This window comes from Haliotis cracherodii, unplaced genomic scaffold, assembly GCF_022045235.1.
Source record: "Haliotis cracherodii isolate W230 unplaced genomic scaffold, xgHalCrac1.p SCAF_8, whole genome shotgun sequence".
Lineage (NCBI taxonomy): Eukaryota > Metazoa > Mollusca > Gastropoda > Lepetellida > Haliotidae > Haliotis > Haliotis cracherodii.
Window position 1 is genome coordinate 29624978 of NW_027266341.1, and position 23294 is coordinate 29648271.

General features: G+C 42.6%; 1 protein-coding gene across 1 annotated transcript in view; it reads left to right on the forward strand.

The window, feature by feature from the left end:
* LOC139450647 (lymphocyte antigen 75-like) overlaps positions 1–23294 on the forward strand; it is a 111176-nt gene that overhangs the window by 74570 nt on the left and 13312 nt on the right. Inside the window, exons 35-41 of the mRNA XM_071232442.1 lie at positions 513–709; positions 2700–2830; positions 4368–4429; positions 13446–13613; positions 14622–14666; positions 20364–20542; positions 20956–21023. Coding sequence (XP_071088543.1) covers positions 513–709; positions 2700–2830; positions 4368–4429; positions 13446–13613; positions 14622–14666; positions 20364–20542; positions 20956–21023 — 850 coding nt within the window. The remainder of the gene's footprint in view (positions 1–512; positions 710–2699; positions 2831–4367; positions 4430–13445; positions 13614–14621; positions 14667–20363; positions 20543–20955; positions 21024–23294) is intronic.

Sequence of the window (23294 nt, forward strand, 5' to 3'; positions counted from 1 at the left end):
CATATGAATGGCAGCCACAGTGCAGTGGCACTATTTTTGTAATATTCAAACAAATAACAGTAAGATGCTCTTGTTGCCATCGAAAGCAATCAGATGCTTTTGTAGCATTAGAATTAATGGCAATGTTGCGTTCTTTTACCAATTGAAAAGCAATAGTATGTTCTTTTACCCATTGAATAGCAATAGGATGCTCTTATATCCATTGAAAAGCAATAAAATGCTCTTGTTGTCATTGAATAGCATTAAGATGCTCTTATTGCCATCGAATAGCAATAAGATGCTCTTGTTACCATCAAATGCAACAAGATGCTTATGTAGCATTAGAAGTAATGGCAATAGTATGTTCTTTTACCCATCAAAAAGCAATAGTATGTTCTTTTACCCTTTGAATAGGAATAACATGCTCTTAAACCTATAGAATAGCAATAAGATGCTCTTGTACACAGAATTGCCTCTATTAAACCTGTATTTTATAACATATACATTTTGTCTCCTATATTTGTTTTCCCCAGATGAGAACGGGCACTGTGTTGTTTTGGGCAGTGGAGTGAATGCTGGCCTGTGGTACAACACGTTCTGCAACTCCACCCTCGCCTCCATATGTGAGCGTATGCGAGTGGGGTACACTGCCCCAGCTACCCTTCCACCCACCCCACCCACAATACCCTGTCCGGCAGGCTGGGTGGATGGGGGAACCTACTGCTATCAGGTGAGTGAGAGGGTGAATGGCTAATTCTCGTTAAGTGTCATTCACAGTATTTACTGAATGAAGCTCTACATAAAATAATTGCCTTCTTCCCCTCTGGCTTTGAGATAAATGCTTTTCAATTTGCACCATACAGAGTTGTACCCACAATCTTTTTCCAATCTAGCCCAGTGTGACCTGTCTAATGGTCAGATGGATTGAGCATCCACTCAGAGCATAAGAGAGTGGGAGGTTCATTTCTGATCCCCGACAGGGTCATACCAAACCATGCTAAATGATGAAACTTGTTGTTACCCTGCCTGGCGCTCGGTAACCCCCATCCCTACCCCCCAACCCCCTCATGAGTGAGTGAGTATGGTTTTACGCCGCTTTTAGCAATATTCCAGCAATATCAAGGCGGGGGACACCAGATATGGGCTTCACATATTGTACCCATGTCGGGAATCGAACCCGATCGTAGCGTTTTTCGACAAGATAGGGCCAACTGAAAAAAATGGTTTCCATTGGGGACATTTTTGAGACAAATATGCAAATATATAAGGTCGTGTTGGAATTACTATCAGTGTTCACATACAAACAAGGCTTGCTGACTTGGTTGATGCATGTAATTGTATCCCAATTGTGTGGATCGATGCTCATGATGTCAATCACTGGATTGACTGGTCCAGACTCGATTATTTACAGACCGCCGTCATATAGATGGAATATTGCTGAGTGCAGCCAAACAAGCAAACATACAAACAAAAAACATACAACGTTGCCCTTGATGATTGAGTTGGGATAGTTGTTATCATAGTAAACAAAATAATTGCCTTAGATACTAAAAATCAGTGTCTAAAAAGTAGCTGAGGCAACATTGGAGACATTAATTGCAAATAAAAGTTAGCGAGGACACAAACAGGATCAGCTTCTAGTTCTGTGCTTGTGGAACTTTTCTGCTAAGGGTCTTTTCCCAAATTTAGTACAGACGAAATGTTTTACCTTGTCTTTTTGTTGATGTTTTGGACATTTGATGATGTAACATTATGACAGGCCTGGCACTCTAAACAAACATTGATCACTAGTTTCACTTTAAATGTTTACAGATTTTGATTTTAGGGAATGCAGAAGATTTTTTTTTTTTTTTTAAACAATTGTTTTTAATCCCAATGATCCCAAATATTTGTAATTGGTGTAAATTGGATTAACATCTCTGCACAAGGAATAAACAAAGTGATTAATTTGATTAGCTAACCATGCATATTTTTTTATTCATTTATGTTTACATAAAGTGAAAAAATAAGCCATGCCCACAAATGCACTACTGATGCCACTAACTTTATAAATGAGTGTAAACAGTGTTTTTGTGTTAATGATTGAAGAGCAGCCTGTGAAGTAATTGATGTTGATGAATTTATTTGTAAGAATTGACTCCCATTTGTTATTGCATATATGGATTTATGAACGCTAGTTTTTATGTTTATACCTCTACAAATGCATTATTGTGACTCTATTGTACAAGGTAGGGGCAGTGGGGTAGCCTACTGAACGTCCGGGTTCACTCACTCACTCACTCTTGGCACACTCACTCACTCACTCACTCACTCACTCACTCACTCACTCACTCCGCACTCACCCACCCACCCACTGAGTCACTCAGTCCGAACTCACTCACTCACTCACTCACTCACTCCGCACTCACCCTCCCACCCACTGAGTCACTCACTCCGAACTCACTGACTCACTGACTCACTCACTCCTGGCTCACTCACTCCGCACTCGCCCACCCACCCACTGAGTCACTCACTCCGAACTCACTGACTCACTCACTCACTCACTCCGCACTCACTCACTCCGCACTCACCCACCCACCCACTTACTCACTCCGAACTAACTCACTCACTCACCCATTCACACACTCGCCCACTCGCTCGCTCGCTCACTCAACCACCAACACACCCACTCACTCACTCACTCACTCACTCACTCACTCACTCACTCACTCTTGTACCAGGTGAACAACCACCCTATCAACCTGCAGCTGTCCTGGCAAGACTCCCAGATGGACTGTCAACGCCAGAAGGCTCACCTCGCCAGCTTCCACAACGCCTCCACCCTGGACTACGTCTGGAGGAACTATCTTATGTGAGTTAACTCCACTTCTTCATTAGTTGCATCAATTGAAGGAAATAGCAAAGCCTGTTTAACAAAGAAATCATCATGCTATTCACCATATTAAGGTATAGGAGGTAATATTGTCATAGCTCTATGATCGCTTTGAGGAACAGGTCCCAGTCTGTCCAGAAGGATCTTGCATGTTGTGAGTTGTGTGCCTTGTGTTGTAAACTGATACTCTGCAATGAAATTTTTCCTGTTATTGTAACTGCATGTATCAGATTGATCACACTAAAAAAATGACAGAAGTACAACAACAAAAAATGGAAAAGTTTTTAGCCTCTCATAGAAAATTGTCCAGAATCACAATTGTTTTTCAGTTCAATATGCTGTATCTTTTAAACACTTGGTCCAGTGCCACTCAGCTTTGTAATACAGTCTTCATTTCACAAGAAGCTGTTGTAATCACCTCGCTGTTGCTCCACCGCACAGACCAACTCACTCACTCACTCACTCACTCACTCACTCACTCACTCACTCACTCACTCACTCACTCACTCACTCCACAGCAGGGGTGTGTTGAGTTTAGGGAAGAGATGAGACTCAGATAATGCTAGGTCAGGAGACTGAGAGGAAAGGTGAAGTTATTCAAAGTCACAACCTGTAGCTGCAGTCACTACAATTTTTTACACATGCACAAGGGAAATAATCCTTGTTCCACGTTTCCTTGATAGCTTCTCCTGACATAGTTTTGTGGCATAGTATTGTCTATTGGCAGTCAGACCTTGTTGCTCGTCTGACCCTGTTGGCCTATTTGTAGCCTGATCTTGACCCATTGGTAGCCTGATCTTGTTGCATGTCACAATCTATGAGGCAACAAGCTTTTCAATTTTTCGGAGTAGTATCCCTTAGTCATGTAAGGATCTGCTACTATTCACCCTGATTTGGATCCCCAATTGGTCTGTCAGCACTGTGCTTGTACTCATGGGTTCCATCAGAGTGGTATAAAATCAACACATGGGATTTCCTCGCCTAGAATAGGTCTTCAGCAACCCCTGCTTGCCGTAAAAGGCTACTATACTTGTCGTAAATGGATTGGGTGGTCAGACTCGCTGACTTGGTTGATGCATGTCATCGTATCTTAATTGCGTGGATTGATGCTCTGTCTGGTCCAGACTGGATTATTTACAGACTGTATCATACAGCTGGAATATTGCTGAGTGCGACGTTAAACAAAACAAACCAAACTTGGTCAAAACACCATCGGCCACTGCCAACATTGTATTAACGTTCACTAATTGCCTTGAAGGTATCAAATTAACAAGGACAGACAGTGTAACATCAAAGTTCCCACACAAATAAGACAGGAAATGGTTGGGGGCCCTCAGGAACCATTAATTATCTAAACTATTTAGAATATGATCATAAAGAATGAAACAGCTACTTCTTCAGCTCCATACAGTAGACTGCTGACTGGTAATATGCAAGAACAAAGCTTGGTACTTTCAAACTGAATATTTTATCCAAAGATGTCAGATAGAACCTGATTCCTACAATCTTTTTACAGAGGCGAGACTGACCACTTCTGGGTTGGTCTGAGTGTGATGGATGCAGGGGGAGCCCATGAAGGTAAGTCCTTCCCGGAGTAGCAGGCCAAACGTTCCCCACGCAGGTCAGAGTGTGGAGAGTCTGACCCCACTTCTTGGAGTAGCAGGCCAAACGTTCCCGAACCAAGTCAGGGTGTGGAGAGTCTGACCCCACTCCTTGGAGTAGCAGGCCAAACGTTCCCGAACCAAGTCAGGGTGTGGAGAGTGTGACCCCGCTCCTTGGAGTAGCAGGCCAAACGTTCCCCACCCAGGTCAGGGTGTGGAGAGTCTGACCCCACTCCTTGGAGTAGCAGGCCAAACATTCCCCACCCAAGTCAGGGTGTGGAGAGTCTGACCCCACTCCTTGGAGTAGCAGGCCAAACGTTCCCCACCCAAGTCAGGGTGTGGAGAGTCTGACCCCACTCCTTGGAGTAGCAGGCCAAACGTTCCCCAAACAGGTCAGAGTTTGGGGAGTCTGACCCCGCTCCTTGGGGTAGCAGGCCAAACGTTCCCCACCCAGGTCAGAGTGTGGAGAGTCTGACCCCGCTCCTTGAGGTAGCAGGTCAAATGTACCCTACCCAGGTCAGAGTTTGGAGAGTCTGAACCCGCTTCTTGGGGTAGCAGGCCAAACTTCCCCACCCAGGTCAGACTGTGGAGAGTCTGACCCCGCTCCTTGGAGTAGCAGGCCAAACGTTCCCCACCCAGGTCAGGATGTGGAGAGTCTATCCCCAGGGGAGGGGTGGGATGAAGTGGCAGTAAGAGAGAGGCTGACCCCGTCCATTGGGGTAACAGGCACCACCTTGCCGACCCACATTGGTTAGGTTTGGGATCGCAGTAAGGGAGAGGCTGACCTTGACAGACTTGTTTTTCACCACTCGAGAAATTGAAATTGAAATTTGAAGCCTCATTAGGGTAGCGGTTCAAAAGTTTGATGTCAGATAAAAATCTTATTCTTTAAGTTTTTTATCATTCAGGGTTTGTTCAGTTCATGTCTCTAATGGACATAGTTCAGCTCTAATCATCATTTGTCAATAGCCCCATGTAAATGGATATTTTTAAAGTACATGAAACATGTCCCCAGTATATATGATATGGCCAGTGTCATGGACACCTATTTATTTGATGTCACTGGTGGATCCAGTGGGGTGTCACCTTACATGTCAACCTATGTTTTTTCAACCTCAGTAAGTCATCAAAACGGTCACTGTGTCATCTTTAAGAAACACCAATTACCATCCCATACGTGTATGCATGTGATCATGGAAAGCAAACCCATCAGGTGAAACAAAATGCTAAAGGACCGTTTACCTCTGATTTCCCTGGTGGCATTAATGTTGCTACATAGAGACGATTGACGTTATTAACAACCAGTATGTTTAGGAACACAAGGAAGGGTCATGATAATGAGATGTTCTAGTTTCAAAGAAGTTAAAACATTTGTCAGGAGCAGTGTTTGAAATATAATAACATGCCAGGCTGCCATCAGGACCCGTAGACTTTAGAAGCTGCAGGCCCTGACTAAACTCTTCAGGCCCTCATTCTATACGTGCAGCTTATTGAGACAAATGGGCAGGCGCTATTTCGAATACTGATTGTAAGTGTTTACCACTTCAGAAAAACACATCAGCATGATGCTGACTCACGACCATCCCATCCTGGCACAACTAAGGGGCATAACTCAAAACAGAGAATTACAGTGCCTTATACATGTTATACAGCCCATGCCTGGAATATAATCAGGTAACCATGGTTACTGTACTCAACTCATGCTGCTGGAGTGAAAAAATGGACGCATTCATTGAAATACTCAACACTATGCTGAATTTTCGATATTTTTCTATATCTAGATGAAGATGAACTAATTTAATCCCAGGTCAGCTTATTGACACCTGATTCAGCTGATCCTTGTTAAAGTTTTGCATGCTGCGGGAATAGATAATTGCAAGAAACATGATATGAATTTTATGGGAAATGTATGACCTGACTGATTTATCTGCAGTCTGGAAGACAATAAAGGAACTGGATGCACACATATCAAATTAAATCTTCCAATGGCTTCAGCGATATGCAGTAGTCACATAGGGTATATGTCTATATGACCAGATTTAGATTTTTGGCCAGGGCACATTTTTGTAAACAATGTGAGCTGGCGTCACTTTGGATAATAATTCATTTTTTTCACAGCATGATGTGGGAGGAAAGGCGAAATGGACTGATTGTAGGCAGTGTCTGAAATACAGAAATACAAGGAAAATACCAGGCTGCCCTCATTTAAGAAAATGCCTCTTATTGTGACCCAAAAATTGACACGTAATTTAAATCCAGGCCAAAAGGGCACATACAAAGTTGAAACTACTGGCCCGATGCGAGATCTACCTGCCACCAGCCTACGGGCAGGCACTTATGTCAAACACCGGTCAGTAGTAAGGTTATAAATGTTATTCAGGAGAACATCATGAGGTAATCTGGTTTCAGAACCTTGATTCGTCATGAGATGTTGCTCATGATATCAGCCACTAGTTTGTGTTGCCTAAACTCAATTATTTACAGTAATATTCCAACAATAAGACAGTGTCCTGTAAATAGAGGTTATCACGCGAGTGTGCTTGGGGATGGTAAATATCCTGCATAAGGAATAAACATTGTATTTAGCGAGCCTTGGCAAGATCTTGTTTCTCTTGTAATTCAGTAATTTATATGTGCTTTCCTTTTCTTCTCTTCCATACGTCAGGGTCAAAAGTTTGTTGTGAAATTTTGTCCAATACATTATCTGCTTTTCTGTGTTGATAGACATTATTATCTCGCCTTCTGCCTTCAATAGTAAGACTTTGGTTTTCTTATTCATATTAAAGCAGAATATTATTGACTTGCCATAATGTTGGTAGGCATAAAATATAAGTCCTCTTTTACTGTCAATGGTAAAGTCATGGACATTCCTGGACAAGATGATAGTACGCACATCTCCACCATCAACACATGCACATTTTATTCCTTTCGAATCAGTCCAGTACAACAATGATGTCAGTACATCGAGAAAAGCAGTTCGCATTTTACCCGATGATTTTATACCTGTTCCCTGAAACTGTTTCCAGTTTGGATCGTATTGATACACTCTATAATCAGCCATTTTGTCAAAGCAAATATAAGTTGTTGCAAGTTTTCTCTGTACACACAAGTGGGAAGCATTAATTGTTTTTTCACGATGAGTTTGTTCTTGAAACTGGGACACGGATGTCGGTGAGGTTGGTTCAGATGATGAAAAGTTTCCTCTCTGAAACACAGGGAGCAGTCATTTTATTGCAGATGGGCTGAGGGTGGTTGGGGGGTTGTTTGCCTGACCTTCAATCATAACCAATAACTAATGTCATTCATCATGTGTTGGGGGTGGAATAGGTCTTCAGCAACCCATGCTTGCCATAAAAGACAACTGCCTGTCGTAAGGGACGTCAAACGGGATCAGGTGGTCAGGCTCACTGGTGGTCAGGCACATCATCATATCCCAATTGCCTAGATCGATGCTCATGATGTCAATTACTGGAATGTCTGGTCCTGACTCAATTATTTACAGACCGCCGTCATATAGCTGGAATTTTGTGCGGAGTTAAACAACAAACAAACAAACAACATCATGTTTTTGAGACATCTATATTAACTGAGGATCCTTTGTAAGTGCAATATCCAGTCATGTGGTTTTAAATTTGAAACCAACACCAAATTTAGGCTTTCTGTCCACATGAAACATGTATTTATAAAACTGACATGCTGTTCAGACTGGCATTAATCCCAATTCATGCCAAGAATGGCACAGAAATTAGAACATTTCAGTTGCTGAAGAACAGATTTTTTTCAGAATGAATTCTTCCAACAAAACAAAAATTGTTCATTATAATGCACAACAAAGTCGTCAAGCAGTTTTTATCTTAAAAATATTTCACTCAGTGTTGTCATGTGTTTTGAGAAGAATTGAAAGGTTGAAAGAGGAACACCTTACCTTTGATCCTGATATTAGTTTCGACATGTTTTGTCCTGTTGTCGTGATCCCAGACTCTGTAGAGATGGGTTTCCGCATCTTTAGTAGAAGGATGTAGTTTCTAAGCTGCAGACTATGAGTTAGAAAGCCCTTTTCCTGAAACTGGTTCATATCATCCATCATCAGCCCTCCAGCAAACTGTGTGAGGACCAATTCAGTGAAATATGGACAAAGTCCATTTGTAGGGCACACTCCACAATAATGATCGAGGTCAATAACGATTACACTGTTATTACTCTGCGACAAGCCCTCTATCAGGATACATGATCCAGTGATGTTGGACAGCAGCGTAAATATAGTTAACCAGTGACAACTTGTCAACCCGTTCATGACTAAATCCTCTCCGTACTCCCCACTTTCTGTGTGGATTGTGACAACCAGTGCAGCTGTACAAATGTTAAAAGCTACATCAGATGACAGTGAGATAAAACATGCTCAGAATACGATTTCTTAAGTAGGGTAGTTTATATTGTATATACTACTCAAAAGAAGTTAAAAACACTTATTCACTCATGGAACTATATGGCAAAACAGATTAACCAAAGAAATAGGAAAGAATCGTGTGTTCTTTAACTTCTTTTGAGTAGTATATCTAAATTTTGTATGAATTACTAGTACTTGTCATATGATCAGTACAAACATAATGTTCAGCCCATTATCATTTTTACAAGGAGATAAGTCAAATGGTTTGCAATGAAGCTTTAATTATCTCTTTATTCTTTAGATTCTTTTCTTAGATTTTTTTCCTGACATCCTATTACTTTTAAAACTGAAAGAGATATTGATATGCTTTATCTGATGTTAAATTAATGTTAATGTACTTGTGTATAACACACTAATGGAGCATTGCCACCTGATATTTCGTCTCTATGCCATGAGAAATTAACAATAGTAGTATGAAAGGTGGTCCTTAACTGATTTTTTTAGTAGTATAGCTCCGTCTCATTAAAATCACATCTTAGAACACACTACCGCTTCACAAAGATCTGAGGACATCTCATTAAAATCACATCTTAGAGCTCACTACCGCTACACAAAGATCTGAGGACATCACCTTAAGGTCACATCTTAGAGCTCACTACCGCTACACAAAGATCTGAGGACATCCCCTTAAGGTCACATCTTAGAGCTCACTACCGCTACAAAAAGATCTGAGGACATCCCATTAAAATCACATCTTAGAGCTCACTACCGCTACACAAAGATCTGAGGACATCCCATTAAAATCACATCTTAGAGCTCACTACCGCTACACAAAGATCTGAGGACATCCCCTTAAGGTCACATCTTACAGCTCACTACCGCTACACAAAGATCTGAGGACATCACATTAAGGTCACATCTTAGAGCTCACTACCGCTACAAAAAGATCTGAGGACATCCCATTAAAATCACATCTTAGAGCTCACTACCGCTACACAAAGATCTGAGGACATCCCATTAAAATCACATCTTAGAGCTCACTACCGCTACACAAAGATCTGAGGACATCACATTAAGGTCACATCTTAGAGCTCACTACCGCTACAAAAAGATCTGAGGACATCCCATTAAAATCACATCTTAGAGCTCACTACCGCTACACAAAGATCTGAGGACATCACATTAAGGTCACATCTTAGAGCTCACTACCGCTACACAAAGATCTTAGGATATCCCATTAAGGTCACATCTTAGAGCTCAATTGATCAGCTGAATATATTGTGGAATATGAGTGGTGAAGAATGATAACATTCATCAATAGGGAAACGAGTCTTCTTGCAGGCTACGGAAAGGGGCGAGTGGTGATGAATGGTAACATTCATCGATAGGGAAACGAGTCTTCTTGCAGGTTACGGAAAGGGGCGAGTGGTGACGAATGATAATACTCATCGATAGGGAAACGAGTCTTCTTGCAGGTTACGGAGAGGGGCGAGTGGTGACGAATGATAATACTCATCGATAGGAGGACGAGTCTTCTTGCAGGTTACGGAAAGGGGCGAGTGGTGAAGAATGATAACATTCATCGATAGGGGGACGAGTCTTCTTGCAGGTTACGGAAAGGGGCGAGTGGTGAAGAATGTTATTGTTACCTCTCAATAGAAATGGCATCTAGGTAGAGTTGAATTAATCATTACATGTTCATCACAAATCAGGTTAGATAAAAAAATATCTTTTCATAAAGATTACTTGTAGAGCACAGTGGTACAGATAAAATACGATTCAACAAATTATTCTGTCCTGTTTGTGGCGGGGGACTTTATTGCCACCTTGGTGAACCATAGAACAGTAGCACTATACAACATAAGGGATGAAGATGGATAGAGGTAGATAGTTGCAACTGTCATATGTATTGTGAGTGAGTGAGTATGGTTTCAGGCCGCTTTTAGCAATATCCCAGCAATATGACTTCAGGGGACATCAGAAATGGGCTTCACACATTGTTCCCATGTCTGGATTCAAACCCGGGTCTTCGGCGTGATGATCGAATGCCATAACCACTAGGCTACCCCACCTCCTCCCATATGCATTGTGGGGGTGGTCGGGTAGCCTAGTGGTTAAAGCATTCGCCCGTCATGCCGAAGACCCGGGTTTGATTCCCGACATGGGTACAATGTGTGAAGCCCATTTCTGGTCTCCCCCACCATGATATTGCTGGAATATTGCTAAAAGCGGCGTAAAACCATACTCACTCACTCACTCCCATATGCATTGTGAGTCCGACTGGTTCATCGTACATGTTTCTGATGGATAGTTTTGGGCATTCAACTGAGAAAGGTTATTTCACTATATTAAGATATAATGTTTTTTATCTGACATCAAAGTTTTGAAGGGGGGACGGGTGGCCCAGTCGTCGCATCCCTTGGGCACGCCAGAAACCTATGATTGTGGTTTCGAATCCTTTGCCCCGATTATGTTTCTAGGTTTGTCAGCACCATACCTGTGTTCGTGGGTTTCACTGAAGAGGTAAACGTCTGATACCTGCATCACTTCCGGCTTTCCTCCCACATTAAGCTGACACGGCGTGATATAACTGGAATACTGTTAAAAGCGGCGTTAAACCCAACTTACTCACTCAAAGTTTTGAACTCTCTAGCACAATATTTTGTCATACTTGCACCATGAATTTACTGTTCAATTGCAACTTCTTTCCTCCAAAAAAACGAGGGGTTTGATATGTATTTTTTTATTAGCCCGATGGTTTTACTTTGTTGACAGTAAAATGCTTAATCATCTTCTAAAACTTTTAAGAGCACAATGTCAGCAAGAATTATTTGTTTACATGTAACTGGCACCAGGAAACAGTTGGTTGTTGGATTATCTTGGAAAGTAGTGTGTCTCATGTCAGATTGTTTGTGTCTATGTCAGGCTATGTGTGTCTGTCAGGTTGTGTGGGTCTATATCAGGTCAGTGTCAGGTTATGTGTGTCTATGTCAGCCATGTGTTTCTGTGTCATCCATGTATTTCTGTGTCAGCCATGTGTGTCTATGTCAGCCATGTGTTTCTGTGTCAGCCATGTGTTTCTGTGTCAGCCATGTGTTTCTGTGTAATCCATGTGTTTCTGTGTCAGCCATGTGTTTCTGTGTCAGCCATGTGTGTCTATGTCAGCCATGTGTTTCTGTGTCAGCCATGTGTTTCTGTGACAGCCATGTGTTTCTGTGTCAGCCATGTGTTTCTGTGTCAGCCATGTGTTTCTGTGACAGCCATGTGTTTCTGTGTCAGCCATGTGTTTCTGTGACAGCCATGTGTTTCTGTGTCAGCCATGTGTTTCTGTGTTATCCATGTGTTTTTGTGTCAGCCATGTGTTTCTGTGACAGCCATGTGTTTCTGTGTCAGCCATGTGTTTCTGTGTCAGCCATGTGTTTCTGTGTCAGCCATGTGTTTCTGTGTAATCCATGTATATCTGTGTCAGCCATGTGTTTCTGTGTCGGGCTATGTGTTTCTGTGTCAGCCATGTGTTTCTGTGTCAGCCATGTGTGTCTATGTCAGCCATGTGTTTCTGTGTAATCCATGTGTTTCTGTGTCAGCCATGTGTTTCTGTGTCAGCCATGTGTTTCTATGTCAGCCATGTGTTTCTGTGTCAGCCATGTGTTTCTGTGTCAGCCATGTGTTTCTGTGTCAGCCATGTGTTTCTGTGTCAGCCATGTATTTCTGTGTCAGCCATGTGTGTCTATGTCAGCCATGTGTTTCTGTGTCAGCCATGTGTTTCTGTGTCAGCCATGTGTGTCTATGTCAGCCATGTGTTTCTGTGACAGCCATGTGTTTCTGTGTAATCCATGTGTTTCTGTGTCAGCCATGTGTTTCTGTGTCAGCCATGTGTGTCTATGTCAGCCATGTGTTTCTGTGTCAGCCATGTATTTCTGTGTCAGCCATGTGTTTCTGTGTCAGCCATGTGTTTCTGTGTCAGCCATGTGTTTCTGTGTTATCCATGTGTTTCTGTGTCAGCCATGTGTTTCTTTGTCAGTCATGTGTTTCTGTGCCAGCCATGACTTGTGTTTCTGTGTCAGCCATGTGTTTCTGTGTCAGCCATGTGTTTCTGTGTCAGCCATGTGTTTCTGTGTCAGCCATGTGTTTCTGTGACAGCCATGTGTTTCTGTGTCAGCCATGTGTTTCTGTGTCAGGCTATGTGTTTCTGTGTCAGGCTATGTGTTTCTGTGTTAGCCATGTGTTTCTGTGTCAGCCATGTGTTTCTGTGTCAGCCATGTGTTTCTGTGACAGCCATGTGTTTCTGTGTCAGCCATGTGTTTCTGTGTCAGCCATGTGTTTCTGTGTCAGCCATGTGTTTCTGTGTCAGCCATGTGTTTCTGTGTCAGGCTATGTGTTTCTGTGTCAGCCATGTGTTTCTGTGTCAGCCATGTGTTTCTGTGTCAGCCATGTGTTTCTGTGTCAGGCTATGTGTTTCTGTGTTAGCCATGTGTTTCTGTGTCAGCTATGTGTTTCTGTGTCGGGCTATGTGTTTCTGTGTCAGCCATGTGTTTCTGTGTCAGCCATGTGTTTCTGTGTCTGCCATGACTTGTGTTTCTGTGTCAGGCATGTGTTTCTGTGTCAGGCTATGTGTGGGCTGACAGGAGCCCAGTTGACTTCACTCCGTGGGACAGTAAGGAGCCCGACACACAGGGTGGGAATGCCCAGTGCGTTGAGGTGATCCTACAGACTGGCAAGTTCAACGTGCAGGCCTGCTGGCAACTCAGGAACTGGATCTGTGGCATCAAGAAAGGTAAGACAATGGATCCACCAATCTTACAATTTATTATACCCCCGTTGACGAAGTAAATCGGGGGTTATTAGCATTCCGTCTGTCCGTCCTTCCATCCAAGCTTTTGTACGGCCCATAACTTTTTATTTTTTGCCGTTTCCATGGAAACATTAGAAACTTAAACTTTTAGGGTTGGTGTTTTGTACAGCCCATATTTTTTTAACCACGCACCCTAGCTTCACCAAACGTGCTACACTCATTTACCGCAATGAGTACTTGTGCCTTTTGCTAGTTTGAAGATTCTGAATTTTTTAATTTTTGCTGTTTCCATGGACACATTAAGAAACTTAAACTTTTAGGGTGGGTGTTTTGTACGGCCCATATCTTTTTAACTATGCATCCTAGCTTCATCAAGCTTGCTACACACATTTACCACAATGAGTACTTGTGCCTTTTTCTAGTTTGAAGATTGTTAATTTTTTTATTTTTGCCGTTTCCATGGAATCATGGTGAAACATAAATTTTGGGTAGAGTTTTTGTACGATCCATGTTTACAATATTATGTATCCTAGCTTCAGCAAACTTGCTACATTAACCACTATGATTGTTTTTTATCTTTTATAAGATTCTGAAAGTTTTCTCTTTTGCTCTTTTTCTTTTAATGTATAATAAGTATAATAAGGCTCTTATCAGTGTGTGTTTGTCGTGTGGGTCATGCAGAGTGAAGTATTTCCCAACAGCATCCTCCCAAACTTCGTCCAACAGTGCTGCTCAAACAGCATGTGCCTTGTGATTAATGCAGACACCAGGACACAACTCCAAAATGTGATCTTAGCGCTAAGATAATCGTAACTCCCATACTTTAACAAAGGTTTATGATAGTCATAGTGCTAAAATGGCTTTGTTGAACAGGCCCCTGGGCTCCAAATTGGTGAAATGTAAAACAATCACAATGCACTAATGACATTTTATGAATCTCCCTGAAAACGTTCTCCAAGCTTTAGATGTTGACAAACTTGCTATTTACAGGTTTGATGCCAGTACCTAGAACCACATTGCCGGTACCCACATCAGGTAATATACAAACAATAGATATTCCAGTCATTACCTTAAGACTTTTGAGCATCAGCAAAGTATGGTGATGGTTCCCCATTTTGGCAGTACAACAGCTTTCGATTGCCATCTTTCTCAATACGATGCTGGAGGACGTAAACTTGATTTTTTATTACTTGTTTTTGAATCTAGCTGTGTGATTGGCCAGTGACTGTCTTGTGATACTCCATACAAGTTGCAGACCGCCTCCGTGGTCTAGTGGTAGAGTGTCAGCCCGGAGACTGGAAGGTCCGGGGTTCGATCCCCAGTTCATCATACCCAAAGATGTTAAAAGATGGTACTTGCTGTTACCCTGTCTGGAGCTTAGCATTGAGTGGGTAAAACAAGGACTGTCGGCTTGGAGTCAGCATACTGTGTCTGAGTGGGGTATTCATGTTAAACTGCGGCATGGTATCTCAGTGTATAAATCGGCATCAGTCCAGATTAGCATAAGCAGACACACACACGTGTATGCACATAAGTGCAATAATCTTGGATGTGACGTTAAACCCCATTTCCCCTCACCTCACCTCAGTCCGGACAAGTACAAGCAGCCACACACACACACACGCACGCACGCACACACACGTGCATGCACGTCGCTATATAAGTGCAATAATCTTGGACGTGACGTTAAACCCCATTTCCCCTCACCTCACCTCAGTCTGGACTAGTACAAGCAGCCACACACATGCACGCACACACGCACGCATGCACACACACACGTGCATGCACGTCGCTATATAAGTGCAATAATCTTGGACGTGACGTTAAACCCAATTTGACCTCACCAAAGTTGACCCTGTCTGCACTTCGAGTTCCGATGCTGAAAGTCTAATGCCACACACAGGATGGCTCTAATTGTCACACACAGATATGTCTCCAAATAGAGCCTCATGAAGAATTCTTTGCATGTGTCAGGCTATGTATTCCTATATCAGCCTGTATGTTAAACCAGGAACAATATATGTTCACATATGAAACCTAAGTGTTGGTGAGAGGAAATGAGGTTTAAAGTCCTGTTCAAACTTATTGCACTTATATAGCTGTGGGGGTGAGGTTGGGTTAAATGGAGTTTAACGCCATGTCCAAGATTATATAGAGACGTGCATGCACATGTGTCTGTATGTGTGGCTGCTTATACTAGTCTGGACTAATGCCAATATTATAGTGCTAGCCCATGAGATATCATGCCGCAGTTTAACATGAATACCCCACTCAGACCCAGTATACTGACTCCGAGCCGACTCCTTGTTTTATCCACTTTATGCAGTGCACCAGGCAGGTTAACAATAAAGTACCATCTTTTGATGACTTTTGGTACGGTGCGCCTGGGAATCAAACCATCGAACATCCGCACTCTGGGCAAACCAGTCACAAGAAGACTTTGTGAAATGCAGAATATGGCAAAAAGGGCACAGCAAGGAATAGATCTATAAACAATTACTGAGTGACAAAATGCAAGTCTGGTTGTACATATACAATGGCTACTGTTGTAGGAGGTGCTTGTCCACATCTACCAGACTAGTTGTTATACAATGGCTACTGTTGTAGGAGGTGCTTGTCCACATCTACCAGACTAGTTGTTATACAATGGATATTGTTGTAGGAGGTGCTTGTCCACATCTACCAAACTGGTTGTTATACAATGGCTACTGTTGTAGGAGGTGCTTGTCCACATCTACCAGACTAGTTGTTATACAATGGCTACTGTTGTAGGAGGTGCTTGTCCACATCTACCAGACTAATTGTTATACAATGGCTACTGTTGTAGGAGGTGCTTGTCCACAACTATCAGACTAGTTGTTATACAATGGCTATTGTTGTAGGAGGTGCTTGTCCACATCTACCAAACTGGTTGTTATACAATGGCTACTGTTGTAGGAGGTGCTTGTCCACATCTACCAGACTAGTTGTTATACAATGGCTATTGTTGTAGGAGGTGCTTGTCCACATCTACCAGACTAGTTGTTATACAATGGCTGCTGTTGTAGGAGGTGCTTGTCCACAACTATCAGACTAGTTGTTATACAATGGCTATTGTTGTAGGAGGTGCTTGTCCACATCTACCAAACTGGTTGTTATACAATGGCTACTGTTGTAGGAGGTGCTTGTCCACATCTACCAAACTGGTTGTTATACAATGGCTTCTGTTGTAGGAGGTGCTTTTCCACATCTACCAGACTGGTTGTTATACAATGACTACTGTTGTAGGAGGTGCTTGTCCACATCTACCAAACTGGTTGTTATACAATGGCTACTGTTGTAGGAGGTGCTTGTTCACATCTACCAGACTAATTGTTATACAATGGCTATTGTTGTAGGAGGGGCTTGTCCACATCTACCAAACTGGTTGTTATACATTGACTACTGTTGTAGGAGGTGCTTGTCCACATCTACCAGACTGGTTGTTATACAATGGCTACTGTTGTAGGAGGTGCTTGTCCACATCTACCAGACTAGTTGTTATACAATGACTACTGTTGTAGGAGGTGCTTGTCCACATCTACCAGACTGGTTGTTATACAATGGCTACTGTTGTAGGAGGTGCTTGTCCACATCTACCAGACTGGTTGTTATACAATGGCTACTGTTGTAGGAGGTGCTTGTCCACATCTACCAGACTGGTTGTTATACAATGACTACTGTTGTAGGAGGGGCTTGTCCACATCTACCAGACTGGTTGTTATACAATGACTACTGTTGTAGGAGGTGCTTGTCCACATCTAGCAAACTGGTTGTTATACAATGGCTACTGTTGTAGGAGGTGCTTGTCCACATCTACCAAACTGGTTGTTATACAATGGCTACTGTTGTAGGAGGTGCTTGTCCACATCTACCAGACTAATTGTTATACAATGGCTATTGTTGTAGGAGGGGCTTGTCCACATCTACCAAACTGGTTGTTATACATTGACTACTGTTGTAGGAGGTGCTTGTCCACATCTACCAGACTGGTTGTTATACAATGGCTACTGTTGTAGGAGGTGCTTGTCCACATCTACCAAACTGGTTGTTACACAATGGCTACTGTTGTAGGAGGTGCTTGTCCACATCTAGCAAACTGGTTGTTATACAATGACTACTGTTGTAGGAGGTGCTTGTCCACATCTACCAAACTGGTTGTTATACAGTGGCTACTGTTGTAGGAGGGGCTTGTCCACATCTAGCAAACTGGTTGTTATACAATGGCTACTGTTGTAGGAGGTGCTTGTCCACATCTACCAAACTGGTTGTTACACAATGGCTACTGTTGTAGGAGGTGCTTGTCCACATCTAGCAAACGGGTTGTTATACAATGACTACTGTTGTAGGAGGTGCTTGTCCACATCTACCAAACTGGTTGTTATACAATGGCTACTGTTGTAGGAGGTGCTTGTCCACAACTATCAGACTAGTTGTTATACAATGGCTATTGTTGTAGGAGGTGCTTGTCCACATCTACCAAACTGGTTGTTATACAATGGCTACTGTTGTAGGAGGTGCTTGTCCACATCTACCAGACTAGTTGTTATACAATGGCTATTGTTGTAGGAGGTGCTTGTCCACATCTACCAGACTAGTTGTTATACAATGGCTGCTGTTGTAGGAGGTGCTTGTCCACAACTATCAGACTAGTTGTTATACAATGGCTATTGTTGTAGGAGGTGCTTGTCCACATCTACCAAACTGGTTGTTATACAATGGCTACTGTTGTAGGAGGTGCTTGTCCACATCTACCAAACTGGTTGTTATACAATGGCTTCTGTTGTAGGAGGTGCTTTTCCACATCTACCAGACTGGTTGTTATACAATGACTACTGTTGTAGGAGGTGCTTGTCCACATATACCAAACTGGTTGTTATACAATGGCTACTGTTGTAGGAGGTGCTTGTCCACATCTAGCAAACTGGTTGTTATACAATGACTACTGTTGTAGGAGGTGCTTGTCCACATCTACCAGACTAGTTGTTATACAATGACTACTGTTGTAGGAGGTGCTTGTCCACATCTACCAGACTGGTTGTTATACAATGGCTACTGTTGTAGGAGGTGCTTGTCCACATCTAGCAAACTGGTTGTTATACAATGACTACTGTTGTAGGAGGTGCTTGTCCACATCTACCAGACTAGTTGTTATACAATGACTACTGTTGTAGGAGGTGCTTGTCCACATCTACCAGACTGGTTGTTATACAATGGCTACTGTTGTAGGAGGTGCTTGTCCACATCTACCAGACTGGTTGTTATACAATGGCTACTGTTGTAGGAGGTGCTTGTCCACATCTACCAGACTGGTTGTTATACAATGACTACTGTTGTAGGAGGGGCTTGTCCACATCTACCAGACTGGTTGTTATACAATGACTGCTGTTGTAGGAGGTGCTTGTCCACATCTACCAAACTGGTTGTTATACAATGGCTACTGTTGTAGGAGGTGCTTGTCCACATCTACCAAACTGGTTGTTATACAATGGCTACTGTTGTAGGAGGTGCTTGTCCACATCTACCAGACTAATTGTTATACAATGGCTATTGTTGTAGGAGGGGCTTGTCCACATCTACCAAACTGGTTGTTATACATTGACTACTGTTGTAGGAGGTGCTTGTCCACATCTACCAGACTAGTTGTTATACAATGACTACTGTTGTAGGAGGTGCTTGTCCACATCTACCAAACTGGTTGTTATACAATGGCTACTGTTGTAGGAGGTGCTTGTCCACATCTACCAAACTGGTTGTTATACAATGGCTACTGTTGTAGGAGGTGCTTGTCCACATCTACCAGACTAATTGTTATACAATGGCTATTGTTGTAGGAGGGGCTTGTCCACATCTACCAAACTGGTTGTTATACATTGACTACTGTTGTAGGAGGGGCTTGTCCACATCTACCAGACTAGTTGTTATACAATGACTACTGTTGTAGGAGGTGCTTGTCCACATCTACCAAACTGGTTGTTATACAATGGCTACTGTTGTAGGAGGTGCTTGTCCACATCTACCAAACTGGTTGTTATACAATGGCTACTGTTGTAGGAGGTGCTTGTCCACATCTACCAGACTAATTGTTATACAATGGCTATTGTTGTAGGAGGGGCTTGTCCACATCTACCAAACTGGTTGTTATACATTGACTACTGTTGTAGGAGGTGCTTGTCCACATCTACCAGACTGGTTGTTATACAATGACTACTGTTGTAGGAGGGGCTTGTCCACATCTACCAGACTGGTTGTTATACAATGACTACTGTTGTAGGAGGTGCTTGTCCACATCTACCAGACTGGTTGTTATACAATGGCTACTGTTGTAGGAGGTGCTTGTCCACATCTACCAAACTGGTTGTTACACAATGGCTACTGTTGTAGGAGGTGCTTGTCCACATCTAGCAAACTGGTTGTTATACAATGACTACTGTTGTAGGAGGTGCTTGTCCACATCTACCAAACTGGTTGTTATACAGTGGCTACTGTTGTAGGAGGGGCTTGTCCACATCTAGCAAACTGGTTGTTATACAATGGCTACTGTTGTAGGAGGTGCTTGTCCACATCTACCAAACTGGTTGTTACACAATGGCTACTGTTGTAGGAGGTGCTTGTCCACATCTAGCAAACGGGTTGTTATACAATGACTACTGTTGTAGGAGGTGCTTGTCCACATCTACCAAACTGGTTGTTATACAGTGGCTACTGTTGTAGGAGGGGCTTGTCCACATCTACCAAACTGGTTGTTATACAATGGCTACTGCTACATGGCTCAGGATGGTCAAGGGGATGATGGGAAGACATGGCGACAAGCACGGACTATGTGTGCTCAGTTTAATGCTCATCTTGTGTCTATTGGGAACATCAATGAACAACTGTTCGTGCAGAATTTGGTAAGAATAGATCACAGTTAGGTGGATGTTTTTTCACAAGCACTTACTGGTACATATATTGGAATATAAATATTTCAATAAATGTTTGATTTATAAGGAATCATATGATTTAATGTTCAATATTCAGCAATCATCACTGATCTTCATGGGGACAAGCATGGGTGGCTGAAGACCAATTCTAACTTGTGTTTTTCATAGGGCCCCTGTCTTTATGTCTAAATTATTCAGTATCTTAAGCTCCACAACTGTTACACATTTCCTGAATAAAGAAAACATAAAACTTGTTATTTTAGTTCCAAATTTAGTTTAAATCATAAAATTCTGCTTGGTTCCAATAATGTGGTCATATTGTAAGGCAGTACCAAAGTTAATTGTTACTCGCTTAAGAACCTCATCCTATTGCTGTCATTCAGGTTTCCAATGTGAGTGATGTCCACGTATGGATTGGCCTCAGTGAACTAGACTGGGACATGGGATACAGGTATTGTCACAAGACTTCAGTAACTAGACTGGGACATGGGATACAGGTATTGTCACAAGGCCTCAGTGAACTAGACTGGGACATGGGATACAGGTATTGTCACAAGACTTCAGTAACTAGACTGGGACATGGGATACAGGTATTGTCACAAGACTTCAGTAACTAGACTGGGACATGGGATACAGGTATTGTCACAAGACTTCAGTAACTAGACTGGGACATGGGATACAGGTATTGTCACAAGACTTCAGTAACTAGACTGGGACATGGGATACAGGTATTGTCACAAGACTTCAGTAACTAGACTGGGACATGGGATGCAGGTATTGTCACAAGACTTCAGTAACTAGACTGGGACATGGGATGCAGGTATTGTCACAAGACTTCAGTAACTAGACTGGGACATGGGATACAGGTATTGTCACAAGACTTCAGTAACTAGACTGGGACATGGGATACAGGTATTGTCACAAGACTTCAGTAACTAGACTGGGACATGGGATGCAGGTATTGACACAAGACTTCAGTAACTAGACTGGGACATGGGATACAGGTATTGTCACAAGACTTCAGCAACTAGACTGGGACATGGGATGCAGGTATTGTCACAAGACTTCAGTAACTAGACTGGGGCATGGGATGCAGGTATTGTCACAAGACTTCAGTAACTAGACTGGAACATGGATACAGGTATTGTCACAAGACTTCAGTAACTAGACTGGGACATGGGATGCAGGTATTGTCACAAGACTTCAATAACTAGACTGGGACATGGGATACAGGTATTGTCACAAGACTTCAGCAACTAGACTGGGACATGGGATGCAGGTATTGTCACAAGACATCAGTAACTAGACTGGCACATGGGATGCAGGTATTGTCACAAGACTTAAGTAACTAGACTGGGACATGAGATGCAGGTATTGTCAAAAGACTTCAGTAACTAGACTGGGACATGGGATACAGGTATTGTCACAAGACTTCAGCAACTAGACTGGGACATGGGATGCAGGTATTGTCACAAGACTTCAGTAACTAGACTGGGACATGGGATGCAGGCATTGTCACAAGACTTCAATAACTAGACTGGGACATGGGATACAGGTATTGTCACAAGACTTCAGTGACTAGACTGGGACATGGGATACAGGTATTGTCACAAGACTTCAGTAACTAGACTGGGACATGGGATACAGGTATTGTCACAAGACTTCAGTAACTAGACTGGGACATGGGATGCAGGTATTGTCACAAGACTTCAGTAACTAGACTGGGACATGGGATACAGGTATTGTCAAAAGACTTCAGTAACTAGACTGGCACATGGGATGCAGGTATTGTCACAAGACTTCAGTAACTAGACTGGCACATGGGATGCAGGTATTGTCACAAGACTTCAGTAACTAGACTGGGACATAAGATGCAGGTATTGTCAAAAGACTTCAGTAACTAGACTGGGACATGGGATACAGGTATTGTCACAAGACTTCAGTAACTAGACTGGGACATGGGATGCAGGTATTGTCACAAGACTTCAATAACTAGACTGGGACATGGGATACAGGTATTGTCACAAGACTTCAGTAACTAGACTGGGACATGGGATACAGGTATTGTCACAAGACTTCAATAACTAGACTGGGGCATGGGATGCAGGTATTGTCACAAGACTTCAGCAACTAGACTGGGACATGGGATGCAGGTATTGTCACAAGGCTTCAGTAACTAGACTAGAACATGGGATACAGGTATTGTCAAAAGACTTCAGTAACTAGACTGGGACATGGGATACAGGTATTGTCACAAGACTTCAATAACTAGACTGGGACATGGGATACAGGTATTGTCAAAAGACTTCAGTAACTAGACTGGGACATGGGATACAGGTATTGTCACAAGACTTCAGTAACTAGACTGGCACATGGGATACAGGTATTGTCACAAGACTTCAATAACTAGACTGGGACATGGGATACAGGTATTGTCACAAGACTTCAATAACTAGACTGGGACATGGGATACAGGTATTGTCAAAAGACTTCAGTAACTAGACTGGGACATGGGATACAGGTATTGTCACAAGACTTCAGTAACTAGACTGGCACATGGGATACAGGTATTGTCACAAGACTTCATAACTAGACTGGGACATGGGATGCAGGTATTGTCACAAGACTTCAGTAACTAGACTGGGACATGGGATACAGGTATTGTCACAAGACTTAAGCAACTAGACTGGGACATGGGATATAAGTATTTTCAACGGCTTCA